Below are 20122 nucleotides of genomic sequence, written 5' to 3' on the forward strand. Positions count from 1 at the left end.
TTAGGTTAAATGTTTTTACGCAAAATATTTCAAATATAATTGAGATTGCCATTTTGAGTCAATCAAGCTAATCTTGAGCAATAATGGACTTTATCTCTCTCATCTAAAATTGGAAAAATCAGAAAAATAATTGTGGCGTTACATGAGCGGTCCCTCTCATACATAAATATTCTAACAATCAATTCCATGTTATATTAATTACAGCTTGTAGAATAAATAGTAGAATTACAAACTCCAAACAGCCCCCATACTTTTGAGTAAACAACTCTTTGATCCCTGCAAATTTAGTAATATCCCGCTTTGCTCTCTATTGTTTAAGTTTTTTGATATCCTGATGCATGCATGAGGTTATTTTTTGAGAAAATGAATATTTTTCTTAGTTTATGAATTGTTTTTCTATTCAACTCTTTAAGTATATTTATTTCAGTTTATACTTTGTTTTAATTTTCACTATTGTTTAAAGTATATTTTAACCTTTTTTTTTCTGAATAACCAAACAACAATATTAAATTTAAAGATATAAAGTAGTTCTATGTAACTAAAGAGTATAGAGATGAGAATAAGTAGGTCAACATTTAATTTTGAAACTTTTACCACTAAATTTATTGCGTCTAGGCCCTGTTTGTTTTTGTGTTATAAAAATATTTTTGAAAAAAATTGAATTTTTTTAATTTTTTTCTTTGCCTCAATTTAATATTTTTTTGGTATTTTTAGATCATTTTGATGCCCTAATATCAAAATTAATTTTAAAAAAATAAAAAATAAATATTATTTTGATATATTTCTAAGTAAAAAACATTTTGAAAAGTAATCACAACCACACTCCATAACATGCAATCTGGTTATTTGAATTTAGATTCAAAATTTAAAAGCAAAACCTTACAAAAACAATTTAATTTAATTTATAAATGGATAGTTAAATTCGAGTTAAGTTTGATTCCAAGATCTTAAAACAAAACCAAGATTATATATTAAAAAAAAAAAAAACAATCCACTGAGAGCTAATCTTGAGCTCCTCTACACTGCTTCATCTCTCTCATATTATTTAAAAAATTAGATGAAAAAAAAATGAAGTTCTTAGTACATTTTATATATTGGTTTGACGCTGAAAATGTATTAATTTTTTTTTGAATAATTTTAAAAAATATACTTTGATACATTTAATTTTTTTAAAATAAAGATAATAGTATTGAAATTTAAATTAAAATATCAAAAAAGAAAAAACTTATCAATCTCTAGATTAGATACTCATTTAAAACACGTTCTATATTTGGAAACTATACAGCTGACATGAACAACCTACAATTTTAAAATTTAATCTAACTTTATAAATCGATTCATAACTCGGTTGATTCAAGGTTAAAATTAAATCTAGTTTAAAAAATATAAGAAAATATAAAAATTTAGGTGATTTGGTTAAAAACTAGGATTGACCTTGTAAAACTCGATTACAAGTTATTAATTAATTATTATTATTATTATTTTTAAAATATTATTTTAATTTATAAAAAAAATTAAGATCAATATGATCCGGTACTTGTCCGGGTTTAAAAACTCCATCAGAGCCTCCATGGAGAGAAAGCCTTCCCAGTTTTGACGAACGGCTTTTTTAATGTTACACGCGCGGTTCCAATGATCAATAAAACATCTCCAACGACCAACCACTGTTTCCACACCTAACTAGCGCGCCAAGAATTACTAGTGTCTTAAAGACCTTACTTTTTGTGTAAAATACACTTTGATCCCTTTATATTTAATAATATCTCACTTTGCTCTCATTTGCTTAAATGCTTCTGATCTCATACATATAAATTTTAAAAAATAAAACTATACTTTTTATGTTACATGTATAATGAAAATTGCATTGATAAAAAATATATTTAATAATTTATGCATTAATAAATATTATCAGATGGAAAAATTATTCAGATTAATTATAATCATGTGATTCTCTATCAATTCTCTTGGTATAATTTTCATTACAAAACGCATTCCTCTTTTGCGCATGTGTTCGAAAACTCAGGTTGATTTAAGAGTTTTTTTAAGAATAGAACCCGAAGTGAAATATTCGAAAATCTACAGAGGGCAAACTATATTTTAACATTTTTTTTAATTGTTTTTACTGAAAAAACCAAACAACTGAATTACAAACGGCTCTTTCATGTATATATATATGGCACCTTCATCATTGCTTCTATATACTCTCCTAATCTCTGCAAATAATTATTGTCCTAGAACACAGAAACCTCGAAAGACCAGGCAAAAAATGGCACAAGAATCGTCAATCAACAGGGCTTCACGTAGAACCAGAATACTAAACAACCACCTAGTCCAATCTCCTTCAGACCCCACTTCATGTCTTCGATCAAACTCTTGTTTAAGCTACACTCCACCAGAAGAAACTGAAAGTCTTGATTTCGACACCAAAGAAATGAGAAAAATTCTTGATCTCCACAACTTGGAGGACAGGGACTGGTTGTTTGGTGTTATCAAACAAGGGAAAGTGTTTAATGGGAAAGAGAGAGGTGGGAGATTGTTTGTACTCCCTGAGTATAATCAGACAATGGAGCAGCAAAGAGAAATGACTATGAAAAGAATTGAGTATTTGTTTGAAAGAGGTGTTTTTGATGGATGGTTGATGAAAAAAGGGGTGGAAGCTGAATTGAAGAAGTTGGCTTTTCTTGACGTTATTCAGAATTTTGATCAGTCTCTTGCTGTCATGCTTGGTGTTCATTTCTTTTTATGGTACTCTATTGATTTCTGTTTTCTTTTATTATTTTTTGACAATTGTTGTGTGATTTTTGGGTTTTGAATTAATAGATTACTGTTAGTTTCTTATTGATAATGGTATATGCTGTCATTTGGTTGCTGAGGAAGTTTCAGGGGAAGAGTGAACTGTTTATTTTAGATTATAATTTTTTTTTTTGTTCTTGGACATTTTTTTTGGTTAATTTCTGGGAATTTAGAATGAAAATGTAGGCAGTAAAACTATCATGAATCTTGAAATCAGGAACTGAGGTTCACATCATTGCTTTCAAATTACATCTGGATAGTTGGCTTTTCACGTTGAAAAGAAAAATCCTGGGTTCCTAAATTGCATTTAATGCAGTTTGTTGTCTTTGCATTCCAACTGGCTGTTGAAAATGGAGGAAAACCTTGCTGTTAGTTGTTGAGATTTTTTATTGGATGCGATTCAGAAGGAATATTGAAGAAAAAAGAAATTATAAACCTTGCTGTTCGTGTTCAATTTAGCAAGGCCTGGTTTAGGATTTAAGAGAGAAATTATTGTGCATTGAATTTAAGTTCTTTTTGTTTATTAATTTCAGGGGTGGTGCTATCCAGTTTATGGGCACAAAGCGCCACCATGACAAGTGGCTAAGAGACACAGAAACTTTTGGACTGAAAGGATGCTTTTCTATGACGGAGTTGGGGCATGGAAGTAATGTATGTGAAAGCTGTTAATCCATTTGATCTGTGTCATTACTAGGGTTTATGTAGTTACTTATGCTATCTTGTGTTTATTTGTCATCTTTCCTCGGATGATGTTCTTAGGTTCGAGGAATTGAAACAGTCACAACTTATGATTTGAAGACAGGAGAGTTTGTAATCAATACTCCTTGTGAATCAGCTCAGAAGTATTGGATTGGGGGGGCTGCTAATGTAAGGGTTTCTGTGAACCAATTTGTGTGTTAAGTCCTTTCATTGTTTTATTGTCTACTACGCAATCTTGTCTATGCTGACACAGTTTTACCGATGTTCAGCATGCAACACACACTATAGTCTTTTCTCAGCTCAACATAGATGGGGTGAATCAAGGAGTCCACGCCTTCATAGCCCAGATCAGGGATGCAGATGGAAACATATGCCCAAACATCCGTATTGCTGAATGCGGTCACAAAATTGGTTTGAATGGTGTTGATAATGGTCGAATCTGGTACTAACAACACCTTTTCTTTCTGTTTGTTGCTGATGACCGTTTTATAAGCAAATGCTGAACGTGATTAAGATTTTTTTTCCAGGTTTGACAATCTGAGAATCCCCAGAGAGAACTTGTTGAATTCGGTTGCTGATGTTTCACCAGATGGCCAATATCTGAGTGCAATAAAAGATCCGGATCAAGTAATTATTTTATGTTTGTTCCATGTTCTTTAATTGGTGAGAAAATAACACCAGTTAAGTCAATTGTCATGTGTTCTTTTCCAGAGGTTTGCAGCATTCTTGGCCCCTTTGACATCTGGTCGTGTAACTATTGCTACGAGTGCAGTTTTCTCATCAAAGGTATTGAATTACGATGGCTTGTTTCTATCTAGGTATTTACTTTCAGAATTTTTTACTGAAGACTACAAAAATTTCTGTAAGGATATTGTTTACTGCTAATGCATGTTCCACTTTAAGGTTTAGGATTATGCACCAGCTCTCGTAGCCATATTGGATTTGTCTACAGAACTCGTGTTTAGACAATTACTTGAAAAAAAAGTGGTTGATGTACTAGTAGTAAACCTATTTACTTATAAAAGGAATTGGTATAAGGTTGTAAATTATATCATACAGATGACCTGGGAGATGAGTTCTAAGTAATGCAGAAAATTACCTTATCAGAAAGAGTAGTTTTCATCCTACTTATCAAAGCTCTGTATTCGTGGTGCATCATATTTGTACATGGCCTCCATAAATGGCTGTTCCTACAAAATTTGATTTTCCATTAATATGGATGTCATTTTTCTCTTTTCAGGTTGGCTTGGCAACTGCCATTAGGTACTCCTTGAGTAGGCGGGCATTCTCTGTAACACCTAATGGACCTGAAGTCCTTTTGCTTGATTATCCAAGTCATCAACGACGACTCTTGCCTCTTCTTGCTAAGTCGTAAGTATCCAAGTAGTCGCTACTCGGTCATGCTGCAGAATATAATCTATTCACTATTTTGGGATGTCAAATTGTGCTTCGTACATCCAATTTCAAAAGAGTAAGACCCACTGTGATAATGAAGTTTCAATTTTTCTCAAGTTTGCTGTGTTCATCTGAGGGATTTACAATTTTCTCAAGCCCTTGTTTGACATTGTCTTCTGCCTTCTTAATGTGCAATAATCGTGCTGATTTATTAGAATTCTCTTTTGTAGAGCCGTTGTCATTTTTATTGCTGAGTCTGGCTTTAGCATTTTAAGAATTCTAATAAAGGGTGTGCTGTTTTTATGTGAAAAGTCAATATGATGATTACGATTTTGCAGAATGTGGTCAGGAAAAATGAGAAAATGTTATCTTTTATCAAAGCACCGTTTTTACCTCGAAGTTTAATACTAGTTCTGTGAATCGTGTTGCTCCGGTTGTTACAAATCCTCCACCGCCCTTGGCAATGCTAGTTCTGTCTTCTGTGAACTGGCCATGCAACTTGGTTTTGGAATTTCTTCTGCCATGCAGCTGCTTATTGCTTGTAACTGAAATAAATAGAACTCTCGTTCTGACTTGGTTCCTTTCTCTTTCCCCTGGAATGAATCCTTGTCATGAAGGTATGCTATGACTTTCGGTGGAAATTACTTGAAAATGACTTATGTGAATAGAACCCCTGGATCAGCCAAAACCCTTCATGTTGTTTCAAGTGCATTCAAGGCTATCTTTACCTGGCACAACATGAGAACCCTCCAGGTGAGGAGCTAGATTCACATATGAAAGTAAGGTTTATGGTTAAACGCCTTGCTGAATTTCACTAGATTCATGTTCATTAGGAATGTCGTGAAGCTTGTGGAGGACAAGGCTTGAAGACTGAAAATAAAATTGGTCACTTGAAAGGTGAATTTGATGTCCAGTCAACTTTTGAGGGGGACAATAATGTTCTCATGCAGCAGGTACAATGTATTGCCTTCATTTGAGTGAAATTTATTCGATGATGACTGCAAGGTTTTGAGTTTTGACAACGATTTTGAGCTTGTCTTTATGTTGACTTGATTCTTCTGTTCCTCATTTTAGAACATCCAAAAACTTGACGTGTTTAATTTAAATTGAATTACATTTACTCGCACTACTTTTAAGATTTCTGTTTCAAGCAGTGAATTCTTGTTTCAGGTCAGCAAGGCACTCCTTTCAGAATATGCAGCAGCAAAGAAGAAAAATAAACCTTTCAAGGGTTTGGGATTAGAACACATGAATGGACCTGTCCCAGTAATTCCATCTAATCTCACAAGTAGTACCCTCAGGAGCAGCCAATTCCAGGTAATATATTGTCAAGTTTGCAAGCACACCTTTCTCAATATATTTCAAACGCAGCTTCACCAGTTGTGCGCATCAGATGAATGCTTTCTGCTTGAGGGAGCGAGATCTTCTGAACCGTTTTGCTGCAGAAGTGTCACTTTATCAATCAAAGGGTGAAAGTAAAGAGCATGCATTTATTCTGGTAGGGATGATTTTCTGGTAATAGAGTTGCTGGGTTCTTGTTCCACTTCTCTCATTCCGATTGTTGTTGTTGATGGGCTTTTGCTTTACTTATCCGTACCAGAGTTATCAACTTGCCGAAGACTTGGGCAGAGCTTTCTCAGACAGAGCTATTCTGCAGACCTTCATTGATGCTGAGGCAAATGTATCTGCTGGTTCCTTGAAGGTAAGCAATGTAGAAACTATTCTCGTATTTATCTACGCATAAACCTGGTGATGTAGTTTTAAGCCATTTTGTGATGTCCTAACACAATTAGAAGGCATAATCGCTAGAGGAGTAGGGCAAAAACGAACTGCAGCCTGAACAAGTTTCTCTCTTACAAGTTCCTGTAACATGCCTTGATAAAATCTATCTCTGATTCACCAGGAAAAATAAAAAGAACTGTAAGTCGTAGTATGAGTAGAAACTTGGAATAGATTTTATGTTTTCCTGATTGTATCAGAAATTCTACTGGTAATCTTCATTTCTTTCTCCAAGAAATTTTGACCTATAAGGGACATCCTTAAAATGCTTGGTATGCAATATATAAAATGTTAGAGAAGGGAGAACCTTATCTAGTTGCTTAATTTTTGGATTTGCTTCCTTTGCAGAATGTCTTGGGACTGTTGAGATCTATGTATGCCCTAATCTGTTTGGAAGAAGATGCTGCGTTTCTCCGGTATGGGTACTTATCGACAGACAATGCTGCTGCTGTGAGGAAAGAAGTAACAAAACTCTGCGGAGAATTGCGACCACATGCACTTGCATTGGTCAGTTCCCTCGGCATTCCTGATGCCTTTTTGGGCCCCATAGCATTTAACTGGATAGACGCGAATTCATGGTCTTCAGTTAAACACTAGTGCCTTGGATCATTTTCTATCTTAAGCAGAAGTTTCGTTGTTTCCTTCAGCTTATTTGCTTCAGTCTTAATAAGAAACCGAGGGATACCTCCCAAATTGCTGTAATGGTGCTCATCTGCACCTAAAACTATCTATTAACCAAATCGATTATCACTGTTTCAGATTTATGAGAACTAAGTCACAATAACTATATGATGTCCTGCTTTAAATTCCCGAAAGTTTCTGTGCGAAGGTTGATGGTCTAATGAGTAGATTTTGGTGGGCGAAATCGGGAAAGAAGAGGAATATCGACTGGAAAAAGCTGCAAGGCCTTAATGAAGTGTGTGTTTATCATAAATAAGTAGTTGAAACAACCTATCACACGTGTATGATATTGTGGCCATCATCTTTCCATATTAGAATTATAGAAAATAATATGAATGGAAATAACAAGAAATTCTTATATTTTATTAGTAAAAAAAAAAAAATGACAAAGAATTCTGACGTTATTGTCACCTAAAACATATAAAGTTGGTAAAGAAGATTCACATCTTTTATTTAGATTCAACCGTATGCAATTTAGAAGTATATAGCTTTACATTCATTTGTTTGAAATTGTCAACTCGATCAACCAAAACTATCAAAATAGAGACTAGTCTATCGAAGAACATGTCACTCACATTCTCTTCGTTAAGTCTGAACGACATGTTGTTTAGGGTTTTTAATTTGGGATTGAAAATTTTGATTGAGTCCCTGTTCTTCCAATTTTTTTTTAATTACATCTATAATTGCCTCCAAACTTTTAATTTCACGCAATTTCACCCTTATCAATCTCAATTGTCAACCCCTAAGTTGACCGTCTTTTTCATTTTGATCATTGGTTTTAAATTTGTGTATTTGACTTTTAATTGACCAACAAACTTTCATTTTCTTCAAGTTGGCCCCTGATTTGATCATTTACAACCTCTACATTAACGTGTTTTTTCCAGTTTGGTACTTGGTTTTAGATTTCTTCAATTAAATTCTTAATTGACCATCAAACTTCAATATTTATGCAATTAAGCTACTGATTTGATCAAATTAACTCTTAAAAATTACAATTCAACCTCTAGACTTTCATTTCTTCCAATTAAAGTCTAAATTGACTTCAAAAATTATTTTTTCTTGCAATTAAGCCCTTACTAAATTCAATTAAACATTGAAAAATTCCAATTGAGTCCTTAAATATCCAATTTTGAATTTCCTTCCTCAAATTGAATTTTCTTTGTCAATAGAACATTCATCAGTAAAAAATACACTGTTAAATTTTTCAATCTTGAATATATAGATCCTCCTCAACTATTTTTCAGCAATTTCCTGAGTGTTCTGATATATTCTTCTTACTTGTATATTTATTTATTTTCTTCCAATATGTTTTTCAATTTTTTTATATTTTCTCTTTTCTTTATTGTTTTATGTGGGGCTCCAAAAATGGATAACAACACCGCATTTCTCAAAAATTTAATTGTTTTTATTAAAATTAATTTTTTTGTATTTTTGGATTATTTTAATGTACTGATGTCAAAAATAATTTTTTTTTTTAAATAATATTATTTTGATGCCCGAACTAAAAACACTTTAAAAAACAATCACTACCATACTCCAAATTAAACACCCCCATAGATCTTGCATTATATTAAATCCTTAGCTTCCTAGTTTGTTACTTATCCTTCCCATTCAGAAGATCTTGCATTATATATACTCCATTTTATACAAGTTCAGACTTCTACTAAATTTGATCTGTAATCAAGTCTAACTTGTAATTCCTATCCCAAACTTCATCTCTTCTACGTTCACAATTAAGTTTTTGATTGATTAATTCTTAGTGATCAACTTTGAAATTCAAAGTTGTTTATTTTTTAATTAATGTGGATCTCCGGATTAATTTGCGCGCACCTCGACTAATCTCACAGGCCCTGAAGTTAATGATTATGTAAGCCTCCAGTAGCTCTGAGATTTGTGAGACTCAAACTGGTAATCTCTAAAAAGTAAATATAGAATTTGACCAGTTGAGCTACACCTCTTAAACTTAAATTCAAATTAAGTAGTTTTAATTGAGGTAAGACATGCACAAAAAAAATCCCAAAACATGTCCCTCCTAACCTAATAAATCAACTTTTAATATGATGACTTACCAGCCCCAATCCAAGATAACGATCTAATCTTGGTATTGTATTTGCAAAGAAAGCATGCATGCATATGTTTATTTGAAAGAAGTTTCGTGCTAGAGCTCTTAGAGAAAGAAAAGAAAACGGTACCGTATGAATGACAGTGATCAATGAATACTCTACACATAGAAATATGTGTATTCAATTTCATTAAATTTACACATGCAAGTATTAATGACAACAAAAATAAAAAGGAATCCTTGAGAAGGTTTAAATCATTATATATTAGAAATTAGTGAGAAATTTTAAAGTATTTAAGAAATAATTACTAATAATTATTCCATATAAGAATGACATAACATGAGAAGAGAGACAATAGAGATAGAAATTATATATATATATGATTTTTTTTTCTTTCATTTTTGTATGCAGACGAAGAAATCTCTGCATCTCTGCTACTTCTCAAGTTGGTAAGTCATATATATTTCTTCCAAGCTATCCAGGAATATGATTTCTTGATTATTCACTCATTGTCATCATTAATGTTCTGCTTTCAGCAGTTCCAATTCTAGCCAGGATTTTAGCAGGAGGAAACTCTGAAATCAATAAATGGCTGCAACACCTGCATCCCACATAGCAATGTATGTACCCTTGGTTTGCCTTTGGTCACCTTACCCCATTTCTTCAACTTGCAAACAAACTAGCAAAGAAAGGCCACAAAATCTCCTTTCTTCTCCCCACCAAAACTCTGTCTAAGTTACAGTAATTCAACCTCCATCCTGACATCATTACCTTCATTCCAATTACTGCTTCCCATGTGGATAGCCTCCCCTGTTAGAGAATAATATAAATCATATCCTGGGATCTCATCTAATAGCTTAAGCTATTGGGTTGAGATGGTTCTTTGACATGGTATCAGAGCCTTAATGACCAAGTGGTCTCGAGTTCGAATCTCACCATCCCTATTTATTTGATAAAAAAATTAAGCACAATATAATGTGGGTCTGTGCAAGTTTCAAGCCCAAAGGGCTTTCACTTGAGGGGGTGTGTTAGAGAATAATATAAATCATATCCTGGGACCTCACTTAATAGCTTAAGCTATTGGGTTGAGATGGTTCTTTGACACCCCCAGGTGCTGAAACAACCGCAGATGTACCTTTCCCTTCTTGCACCTCATCATGACTGCCGTGGACCGTACTGAGAGTGATATTGAAGTCTTACTTCGCAATTTAAAACCCGATGTTGTCTTCTTTAATTTCACCTACTGGATGCCAAGACTGGCTCGTCGCTTAGGTGTTAAGTCTATTTACTACTGCGTTGTTAGCTCGGTAACTATTGGATATATTATGTCTCCGGCAAGACAACCAAGTGGTAAAAAGTTAACTCAAGCTGACCTTATGCAGCCACCATTAGGCTTTCCAGACTCTCCGAACAAACTCAAAGCTCACGAGGAAGAAGGCTATATTGCAAGAAGAGTTATGAAGTTTGGTAGTGATGTCGTGTTCTGTGATCACGCAATTGGATTCAGGACAAGCAGAGAAATTGAAGGACCCTACGCTGATTATGTTGGAAACCAGTTTGACAAGCCTGTGTTGTTTTCAGGACCAGTTATACCAGAGCCAAACACCTCAACTTTAGAAGAGAAGTGGTCTACGTTGCTTGGAGAATTCAAGGCCAATTCTGTGATATACTGCGCATTCGGAAGTGAATGCACTTTGGAGAAGGATCAGTTTGAAGAGTTGCTCCTAGGTTTGGAGTTCACTGGCATGCTATTCTTGGCAGCACTTAAACCACCTGCGGCTTATGAGTCAATTTAACTTGCTTTGTCTGAAGGTTTTCAAGAGAGGATCTGTGGAAGAGGTATAGTCCATGGAGGATGGGTTCAACAGCAGTTGATTCTGGAGCATCCATCAGTTGGATCATTGTGGACCGGGTTCCTTGTCTGAGGCATTGATAAAAAAAAATGTCAACTGGTTCTAATACCACTTGTAGGGGACCATATATTCCAAGCAAGAATGATGAGCTTGCATTTGAAGGTGGGAGTGGAAGTGGAGAAACGAGAAGATGGGTTGTTCACCAAGGAAGCTGTCTTCAAGGCTGTAAGAACTATGTAATGGAGGAAGAGAGTAAGTTTAGCAGAGACGTCAGAACCAACCGTGCAAAACTGAGAGGGTTCTTGAGCAGCAAGAGTCTAGAATCCTCTTACATTAGCAGTCTATAACAAAGTTTCAATGACCATCTTCAAGTACTTCCAAATGTTACAATTTTGATGAGTGCTTAAGCCCATCCATAATTTCCTGGTTTAAGTAATGAAATCAAAAGGGTGTGATTGTTTAATCCAACCTTTGGACACTTGGACAATGATCAATCTTTTATTAGTTGCAGAATGTGGAAGATGGTCACAAGCATCAGGAACCTGTGTCCATGCTCCACGACAATCTAAGATTCGGCAAAGAAAGCATGCCATGCATATGAGACTATGAGTATGCGTATGAGCATGTGAAAATCGACAAAACAACCATTACTTCAGTACAAGAAGCCAGAGATCGAGGACCGCGTCAAAAATAATACAAGGACCGGACACCAAAGTTGAAAAATACCAGACACATCCAAAAACATTACTCAAGAGCTGAAGGAAGTTTTGCATTCTGTCTTCACCACATTCTAAAGTAAAAATGATGCGCTTCCATATTGACTTCACATATGGTTTGTTAGCATCACAATATATAGACTTAACAGTAGCAGGGAACACAAATACTAAAATGGGTACCATATACTTTACACTTAAAGAAGTCCTCTTCAGTTTTGACCTTTGTCTCCAACTTAACTGATGGAGGTTTAGTCGACTACTCTGTACAATAATTATCTGCCAGCATTTCATCCAGTAAACTGAGACGGCTCTTCAAATCAACAGAAAAAGGTTGGTGTCATCCATTGCAAACTGGAAAGAGAAGTACTGCCAAGATATTTACTAAAGGAGTGAGTAAACTAACTTCTTTATAAAATCATCTGCAGTTCCTCGTAAAAGAATCATCAGAAATACTTTGTTATAGACTTCTGTTAGTTTCCACATTCAGGCAAGATTCCGCAACTATGTTCCATGGATTACACCAAAGCTATTTAGAAAATGATTTTATGAAATCATGGCCCATGGCCAGTGCCAGAAGTGTTCGTCTTTCCCTTATCAGAGGGACTATTATCTGCAGTTACAACAGCAGTGAGTCTTCCCATCTTCTTCTGCAGATCAACTAGTGAATCCTTTGAAACTTTTCCTTTGGGAGTCTTCTTCCCATCAGCAAGTTTGAATTCTAACCTATATAATGCACAAGCATCGCAGTTGTTGATCTCATATTCATATAAATGCCACTCATGACAACCTGGAGGTTGTGGGTCCATATAATAGGACTTCTTCTTCCCCCCAAGCTCCTTCATCACCTGCTTTCTTGATTCATGCCATCCACGCCCACTGTAGTCTGGCAATGACCTCTGCTTCCTATTTCCACTGTCGAATGCTCTTCTAGGCTTATCAAAAAAGAGCCACTCCCTAATTGTTTCACCCTCAAGTAATGAAAGATCAAATAGCTCTGCAACATGGAAACCAGAGGCATCAGCCAAAATAAATACTAACAACTTTCTCTACCATATTAAGTCACCTGAAGAAACATAATTAGCATACCATGGGGGGATCTGATCTATAGATGAATCTTATAACATATCATAATAAATTATTCACAATTGCTGAATGCAAGCAAGCATGATGGAGAACTAATATGCAAGGTCGCAAGCAATTGAACTTGAAATTTAAACAAGGGGAGAAAGGGGGAAGGCATGGATGTAGACTTACCAGCAGCATTCCATGGGGACTTCATGACAGCAGCACCTTCACATTGAGGAATGCCAACATTCTTACCCTGCATCTTTGCAGTAAGAGCATCAAATAGTAAATTATCCTTCAAATTGATGCCTCTGGGCCGCAAAACTGGAGTCATACCAGGGGGGCCTTCATTTAAGGCCAGGGTAGCATGAAAGCTGCTACAGTAGTCCTCGCACCATTCAGCTCCTTGAGCAGGCCTGGTGCAGTCCCATAAAGCACATTTAGGCCCCATAAAAGCAGAAGGTGGAGGGCTGATATACTGTAGATTGTTACTCTCAGAATTTATTCCACACTCTTTGGTGTCATTAGTGCCAACAAAATGCCCAGGGTCAAATTCTTCATCTAAAGTGAACTGATGACAATCCAATAAGGTAGTTATATCGGGGTCACTAACTGCTACATTTTGCAAACCTGAGGAGCCGTTGGGTTGATGAAACCCTTGAAAACCAAGCTCCTGACTATGACTATTCACCAGATATTCCTGAAATGCACATGTTTTATGCTCATCAGCCACCACTCAGTATATCTCTATGCCATGAAAGACCACAATTCAGGGCACTAGGAAATCTTAAAGAGGGGAAAAAGAAAAGGCATACCATGTGAAAAACAGTAAATGACTACTTTAGCTGATCATTGAAACAACACATGGACATATAAATGATAAAAAAGAATCCCAGTAAAAGCTCAAATCGTTAACAAAATTGGCTTGAATGTTATGAATTTTGCATTTAAAAAACACTGCCAATCCAAATCTTTATTTTCATAGTCTTAGACATGTGTCTTCCAAAATCAAATCAGGACAGGGATAGTGTCATCTATTGGTCTTAAAGTTTTAAATTTGAGATGTGCATGGACTTGAACAAACCACAAGGCTAGTAACACGAAACCCGCTTCTCAGACATTTGCTTCACTAAATTAGCTTCAAGCAATAGGCTAGCTTCTTTTTTTTTCTTCAAAAAATTGAAGTAATAGTTATAACATGCAGGTATGGATGACCTGTGAAAAGACAATCTACTCCCTGAATGTCAATCATGGTATCAAGCTTCAAAGTTAAATGATAAGAGAATGGATGCATACTCAGTAAGAAGAAAAAAAAAAAAAACAAGAGGACCATAATCTTTCGGTATAAGACTTTCCTCATGCAAGGAGCTAACATTATTCTTTTTCTTTTTTCCAATTTCCATGTCCGTAAACCAGATAAAAAATACAGTGCATGACTAAAAATTCCAATTCTTACTCTTATAGGTTATCATGATGTAGCATTTAAATCACTGAAAGTGTGTGTCCTATAAAGAACCAAGATGGTATGAACTGTAAAGCATGCTATACTCTACAACTGACTGGTCAGAAAAACATTATAATAATCCCCAAATACGATCTTACATCTTGAAATGTTGTTAAATTGCCGAGATTAAGGTTTTGAAAATTGGGCTCAGGCTGTGTTTCTGGCTTCAAAACTGACTGCATTGTTAATGGACTTGTGGCATCGTCTTCCTCCTCATACAATTGCAACAAGCGGCCTATATCCTCTGAAAAGGACCCCAGACTGATATCCTACAAAATACCCATCACAAATCAACTCATCTAAATTACTAAGAGACAACTCTACACAGACAGACAATACAAATATTTCATTATCAACAGTATCAAATTACTATTAATAAATGGAAGATACTAACAAGCAAAGAATTTGCAGGTGATGGCACATCAAGCTCTGCTTTCCACTCACGAAGGCTTTGACACACCTGCTCCTCCAGCAAAGCAACATCATTATTTCTTCCCTCTTTCCTAGCAGTCTGAATGTTAAAGAATCTTTCTTCAAGATCATTTAGCCGGTTTTTTGCATTATCCATCAACAGATGGTGCGACGTAGATGCACATTTACTCTTTCCACCTTTCTGCATTGACCCTCTCCCTCTTCAAAACCCTAAAACAAACCAGAATCAAACAGTCAACTTTCAATCCAAAAATCAAAACTTCAACATCAAGCATCCAAAATAAGGTTCATAAATATCTGAAGCAGGACAAAGTACAAGCTTCCCTGGAGACAAAATCCAGGGCACAAAACAAACTAAGTAACCCTTGATTCAATTGATCTAAAGATACCCTTTTTACCACTTATTTCAATCCTCAAAGCACTAATATAATTAGCACCAAAATCAAACTAAACATTAAAAAAAAATCTCAATAAAGTCGAATTCTTTGCCTCTTACAATAACAGTATCACACAAATCACAACCCAAAATTGATGACTTTGGGTCTTAAACGTTATAAAAACAAAATCCCACAAGCCAATGTACGGAAATCATCACAGAAACGTAGTTAAACAAAAAGATTAAGCATAAACAAAACTAAAACAATGAAAAAAAAACAGAGAGAGGGAGAAAGACAGGAAATTTATACCTAAAAAAAATTATTGCAGCAGCAGAGGTTTTTTAATGGGGTAGAGATTGGAGAAAAGAAGAGGTTGCAGTGCTGAGTGTGTTGTGCTATGGCTTTGGTATGGAAGAGAAGAAGACTTCACGCTCACCAAACTGCAAAAGCAAAAAGTTCGTTGCTTTAATACATACATAGTACATACGTAACATACCTCTTCTTTCAGTTCCCTGAAAAGGAAATTTAGTGATCGTATTTGTATTTCTGGACCCAGAGCCAGCACGGATATACGGTCAAATTATACTACTAATATTATTTTATTTTATTTATTTATTATAATATATTTGATTTTATTTAATCTGCTAGCTCCAATATTTTCTTTAATACTTTTTTAGAATTTTTACTTTTATTGATACTATTCGTACAAATCACGATCCAAATAAAACAATAAATGTAATAATTTACAGCAAAATGAAGTTTTATTTTAGGTAAATTTCAATTTATTTTGATGATGAAGTTTTGAGTGAATCCGATTTCTTGGATTTTATTAATGCTACCTTTTGAAATTTCATTTATGAATTAACTAATTGAGAAAAAACCCCACTCCCTAAACTTTTAGAATTTGATTCAACAAAATTATTTAAAAATAATTTGATGAGATTAAATTTTTTTACTTTCAATAAAAAGTTTAAATAATGTCATGCTCATCATTTATATTTAAAGGTAGAAATAAAAAATTCTTAAAAAAAAAACAATAGTAGAATTTATATATCGAAATTAAGATTATATGTATAGATTTAAAGCAATGAAAGAAATGCAAATTATTTTAAAATTACTAAAAACTAAATCATTATTTATAAAAGAAACCTAGATTATTAATTTTATTAAAAATAGATCATTTATGATAAATTAACATTATTCAATGTTGTGTATGTCCCTAATTTTTATTTTTATTTTAAAATATCCTGTAAAAAAAAAATCAAGAGACTGAAAAGCATAGTTTTGAAACTCGGCCTAGCGGGTTGACCAAGAACCCAACCGACTCGAGGCTGGAATCGGGCCGAGTTGAAGAAAAATAGACATAGTTTTGAAACCCGGCCGGCCCAGCAGGTCGACCAAGGACCTGGTCGACCCGGGGCTGGAACCGGGTCGAGTTGAAGAAAAAATAGAGAAAGAAAAAACTCGGTATGACCCGGTTGCAACCCGTTAACTTTTATTTTGTTTTTTTACTAAAACGACGTCGTTTTGATTTAAAAAAAAATTGACCCGAGCCTTGAACCAGACCGGGTCTGAAAACTACACTGAAAAGTTAATTTTGTGTATGTATATTAGAAAGGTCTACTATGAATGAAAAGTTAAATTTAGCTCCACTAATAATATGAACAAATTTTTTTTCTTACTTTATTGATTCATTTACTTTAAGGCATAATAAATTATGACATATATATTAATGATAGATCCCTAAACTTTTTGGCTCAACATGTAATGATTTCTTCCAATCATGGAAAACAAACACAAATGTGAAGTTTACGTTCAAGCTAAAATGATTAAGAAAACTTTTTCAGGAGTTATAAAAAATGATGATAATCTTGATTTAACACATTCTGATATATGTAAATTAAATAAATATATAACTAAAGAGAAAATAAATATTTTATTACATTCATTAATAATTCTAAATATACATATATTTTATCAATTAGCTGACCTCAGTAACTTGTGGCTGCTGCCTTGCTAGCTTGTTGGGTGGAGCTTCAATATCAGCCAAATCATTTTTATATTGCTGGAAGGCAAAAATTGACATAGGAAACCATCTTCCTTTTTCTTGGAATATTATTTCAGAAATATCACAATGTAAAGCATGGTTGGTCTCAGCATCCTCAAGACCGGCCAGGACAACAATCCAGCAAAACCAGGACGACCCGGGAAAACCTGTGACCCGGTCTTTTGACCGGGTCAACTCCGGATCGGGTTTAATAACAATGGGAAAGAGCAGTTTATGGGATGGAAAAACTTATTAGAATAAAGCATTTTATGCAAAAACAAAATACTACTAAATTAAGCATGGTCAAATAACTATTTAATTATTTTTAATACTACAAAGACTGACTAATTAATTTTGATAAACTATATAATTAGCTCAAAATCAATATTTTGTACCCATTTTCCTTCATTTTGTAATAATAGTGATTGTATCAATTAGCTGACCTCAGTAACTTGTGGCTGCTGCCTTGCTAGCTTGTTGGGTGGGGCTTCAATATCAGCCAAATCATTTTCATATTGCTGGAAGGCAAAAATTGACATTGGAAACCATCTTCCTTTTTCTTGGAATATTATTTCAGAAACGATCACAATGCAAAGCATGGTGAGTCTCACCATCCTCAAGGCCCACCATTCCTTTTTGGCAATGCAGCTAGCCATCCTTGCGGTGATCGTATTGATGAAAAGATTTATAATATTTGATTTTTATTTTATTTTATATGGATATTTAGGTAGCTTTTTATATATCTTGATTAATATTTAATATTTTATCTGACTGTTGGATGATGTTTAAATTTTGTTGGGTAACGCTTAAATTTTGTCAAAAGATTTTATATGTCTAATTTTATAAATGAGTTACCTGAGGACCTCTAAATTAGGCTAAGAAGACGTTGCCCATGCTAGTTTTGTTATTTTTTTCTTTTTAATTTTGATTTTTCAGTTTGTTTAGAATTTTTAATGTTTTTTTATATTTTTTTTGTTTTATAAATTTATTTAGATCAGTTTTTAGATTTATTTAAACACTTCTAAACCTTAAAAAGCTATAGTTTTAAAACTCGATCCAGCCTGACGGGTTGACCTAGGACCCGGCTAATCCAGGACTGGAACCTGACCGGGTTTATAGAAAAATAAGGGTAGTTAAAACCCGGTTAACCCTATCAACTAAGTTGGTTGACCCGATCAAAAATCCGGTAACGACTCGTTGATTTTTATTTTATTTTTTTATCAAAACAATATCGTTTTGATTTATATATTAAAAAAAAATAAACCCAGATGATTTAGTCAAAACCCGTGACCCAAGCCTTACTCGATGGTATTTCCATTTAAGACCCAACGTATATATTTGAAAAATTACAACAGAAGCAGAATAGGCAGAACCTCTAAGCACAAAATATATGTCACTGGTTTCCACACAGAAATGGAAACTAAATCCACTAGTATATGAGGGGGGGAAAAAACCCTTCAAGAAGTTTATAAAGCTCTGTCAAACTCTCAATTTGTAAGCTCCTGGTGTCTTGCCGCATCAGATAATTGAAGCCTTTGTACAGAGTTTTCAGCTCTCAAATACTGTCAGGATTCTGCAGAAGCAAACAGAAAACTTGAGAAACCTATTGGCACAGAAGCTGGGTTTATTCTCAAGGAACGGTGATTCAGCCAACATAAATAGTATATTGGAACGAGAAAATTACTTTCCCTAGCTAGGAGCAAGGATACAGAGTAAATTAGTGAGGTCAGTTCTTCCAGTGAACTTATTTTTCTACTTGATTTTGCAGTGACCAGGCTGGTTTTCCATTTCCATCTTCAGTAGCATGGCCATGCCTGAAATGGAAAGACCCACCGAGCCCTCGTCCTCTAGCAAGTTGTCCCACCTCTTCAAGCTTCTGTTTGAGAACCTGAATTTGTCTTGCTAATTCTTCATCCCTGTTCTTCACGGCCTGTGACAGAGTAGGAGAAAATTAGTTCTGAAGTCGTAATAAACTGGGGCATTAAATGTATGTATACATCCATGAAGTTAATGGCAACAAAAGATGGTACACCTTCATCTCCATTAATATTTCAAGGTTTCCAGAGGCATCCACTGCTTTGTACTTCCAAGTCTTCATGGCACAAGCTTTTCCTTCATCAATATAAGTCATGGTACACCTTCGTTTCTTTTTTCTTTTTTTTTTTAATATTGAAATGATGATAATAAACTTAAATTAACCCATTAAACATGCGATCGAATCCTTTAACTTTAACCATGTTTAATAACTTTGCTTGGAAGTGAGCTTTGGAGTCACCATTACATATATTAAACTAGTGAGTATGATGAATCTCATTAGAAACGATAATTCTTTCATTTCTTGGGTCCATTCACAGAAAGATTAGGAAACGAAAGTATTCCACACAAATCGCTCATTTCTACGAAATTAATAATCTTAATTACTTACTTTTGACCTTTGTAATCGTGAAATATATATCATATTTATAAATACTCATTATTTCTTTTCTTATTGTAGTGACCAAGGATTTTGCACCTCATATATATACAAGAAAAAAAAACCATTACTATGAATAAATTGTGAGCTTATCTATCTTTTATTGTCTCGTAATAAAGTGCGAGCAGTTGTTTTAGAATTTAAATATGATGATGATATAATTAACTTTATTTTACTGCAAATAAAAATATAATTAAACTACAAGCAAACGGGCTGGTGATAGATAATTAAAAAAAAAGTGATGA

General features: G+C 34.3%; 2 protein-coding genes and 1 pseudogene across 2 annotated transcripts; 2 read left to right on the top strand and 1 right to left on the bottom strand.

The window, feature by feature from the left end:
* The first annotated feature begins 2192 nt into the window (after positions 1-2192).
* On the top strand, positions 2193-7430 carry LOC7494609 (acyl-coenzyme A oxidase 3, peroxisomal). Its single transcript, XM_002325555.4, has 13 exons — positions 2193-2745; positions 3327-3444; positions 3553-3660; positions 3762-3934; positions 4020-4119; positions 4204-4278; positions 4733-4863; positions 5505-5640; positions 5721-5840; positions 6058-6204; positions 6281-6385; positions 6488-6589; positions 7015-7430. The coding sequence occupies exons 1-13, from the start codon at positions 2267-2269 to the stop codon at positions 7261-7263; spliced, it is 2043 nt and encodes a 680-aa protein (XP_002325591.3). The 5' UTR covers positions 2193-2266; the 3' UTR covers positions 7264-7430.
* Positions 7431-10032: 2602 nt separating this feature from the next.
* LOC112325364 (cyanidin 3-O-galactoside 2''-O-xylosyltransferase FGGT1-like) lies at positions 10033-11794 on the top strand (annotated as a pseudogene).
* A 184-nt stretch (positions 11795-11978) lies between these two features.
* On the bottom strand, positions 11979-15849 carry LOC7494611 (transcription factor VOZ1). Its single transcript, XM_002325998.4, has 5 exons — positions 15667-15849; positions 14943-15190; positions 14647-14817; positions 13234-13744; positions 11979-12973 (listed from the first exon to the last, which is right to left on the bottom strand). Exons 2-5 carry the CDS (start codon positions 15165-15167, stop codon positions 12531-12533), a joined length of 1350 nt encoding a protein of 449 aa, XP_002326034.1. The 5' UTR covers positions 15168-15190; positions 15667-15849; the 3' UTR covers positions 11979-12530.
* Between the last annotated feature and the right edge of the window lie 4273 nt (positions 15850-20122).

This window comes from Populus trichocarpa, chromosome 19 (genome assembly GCF_000002775.5).
Source record: "Populus trichocarpa isolate Nisqually-1 chromosome 19, P.trichocarpa_v4.1, whole genome shotgun sequence".
NCBI classification, from domain to species: Eukaryota; Viridiplantae; Streptophyta; class Magnoliopsida; order Malpighiales; family Salicaceae; genus Populus; species Populus trichocarpa.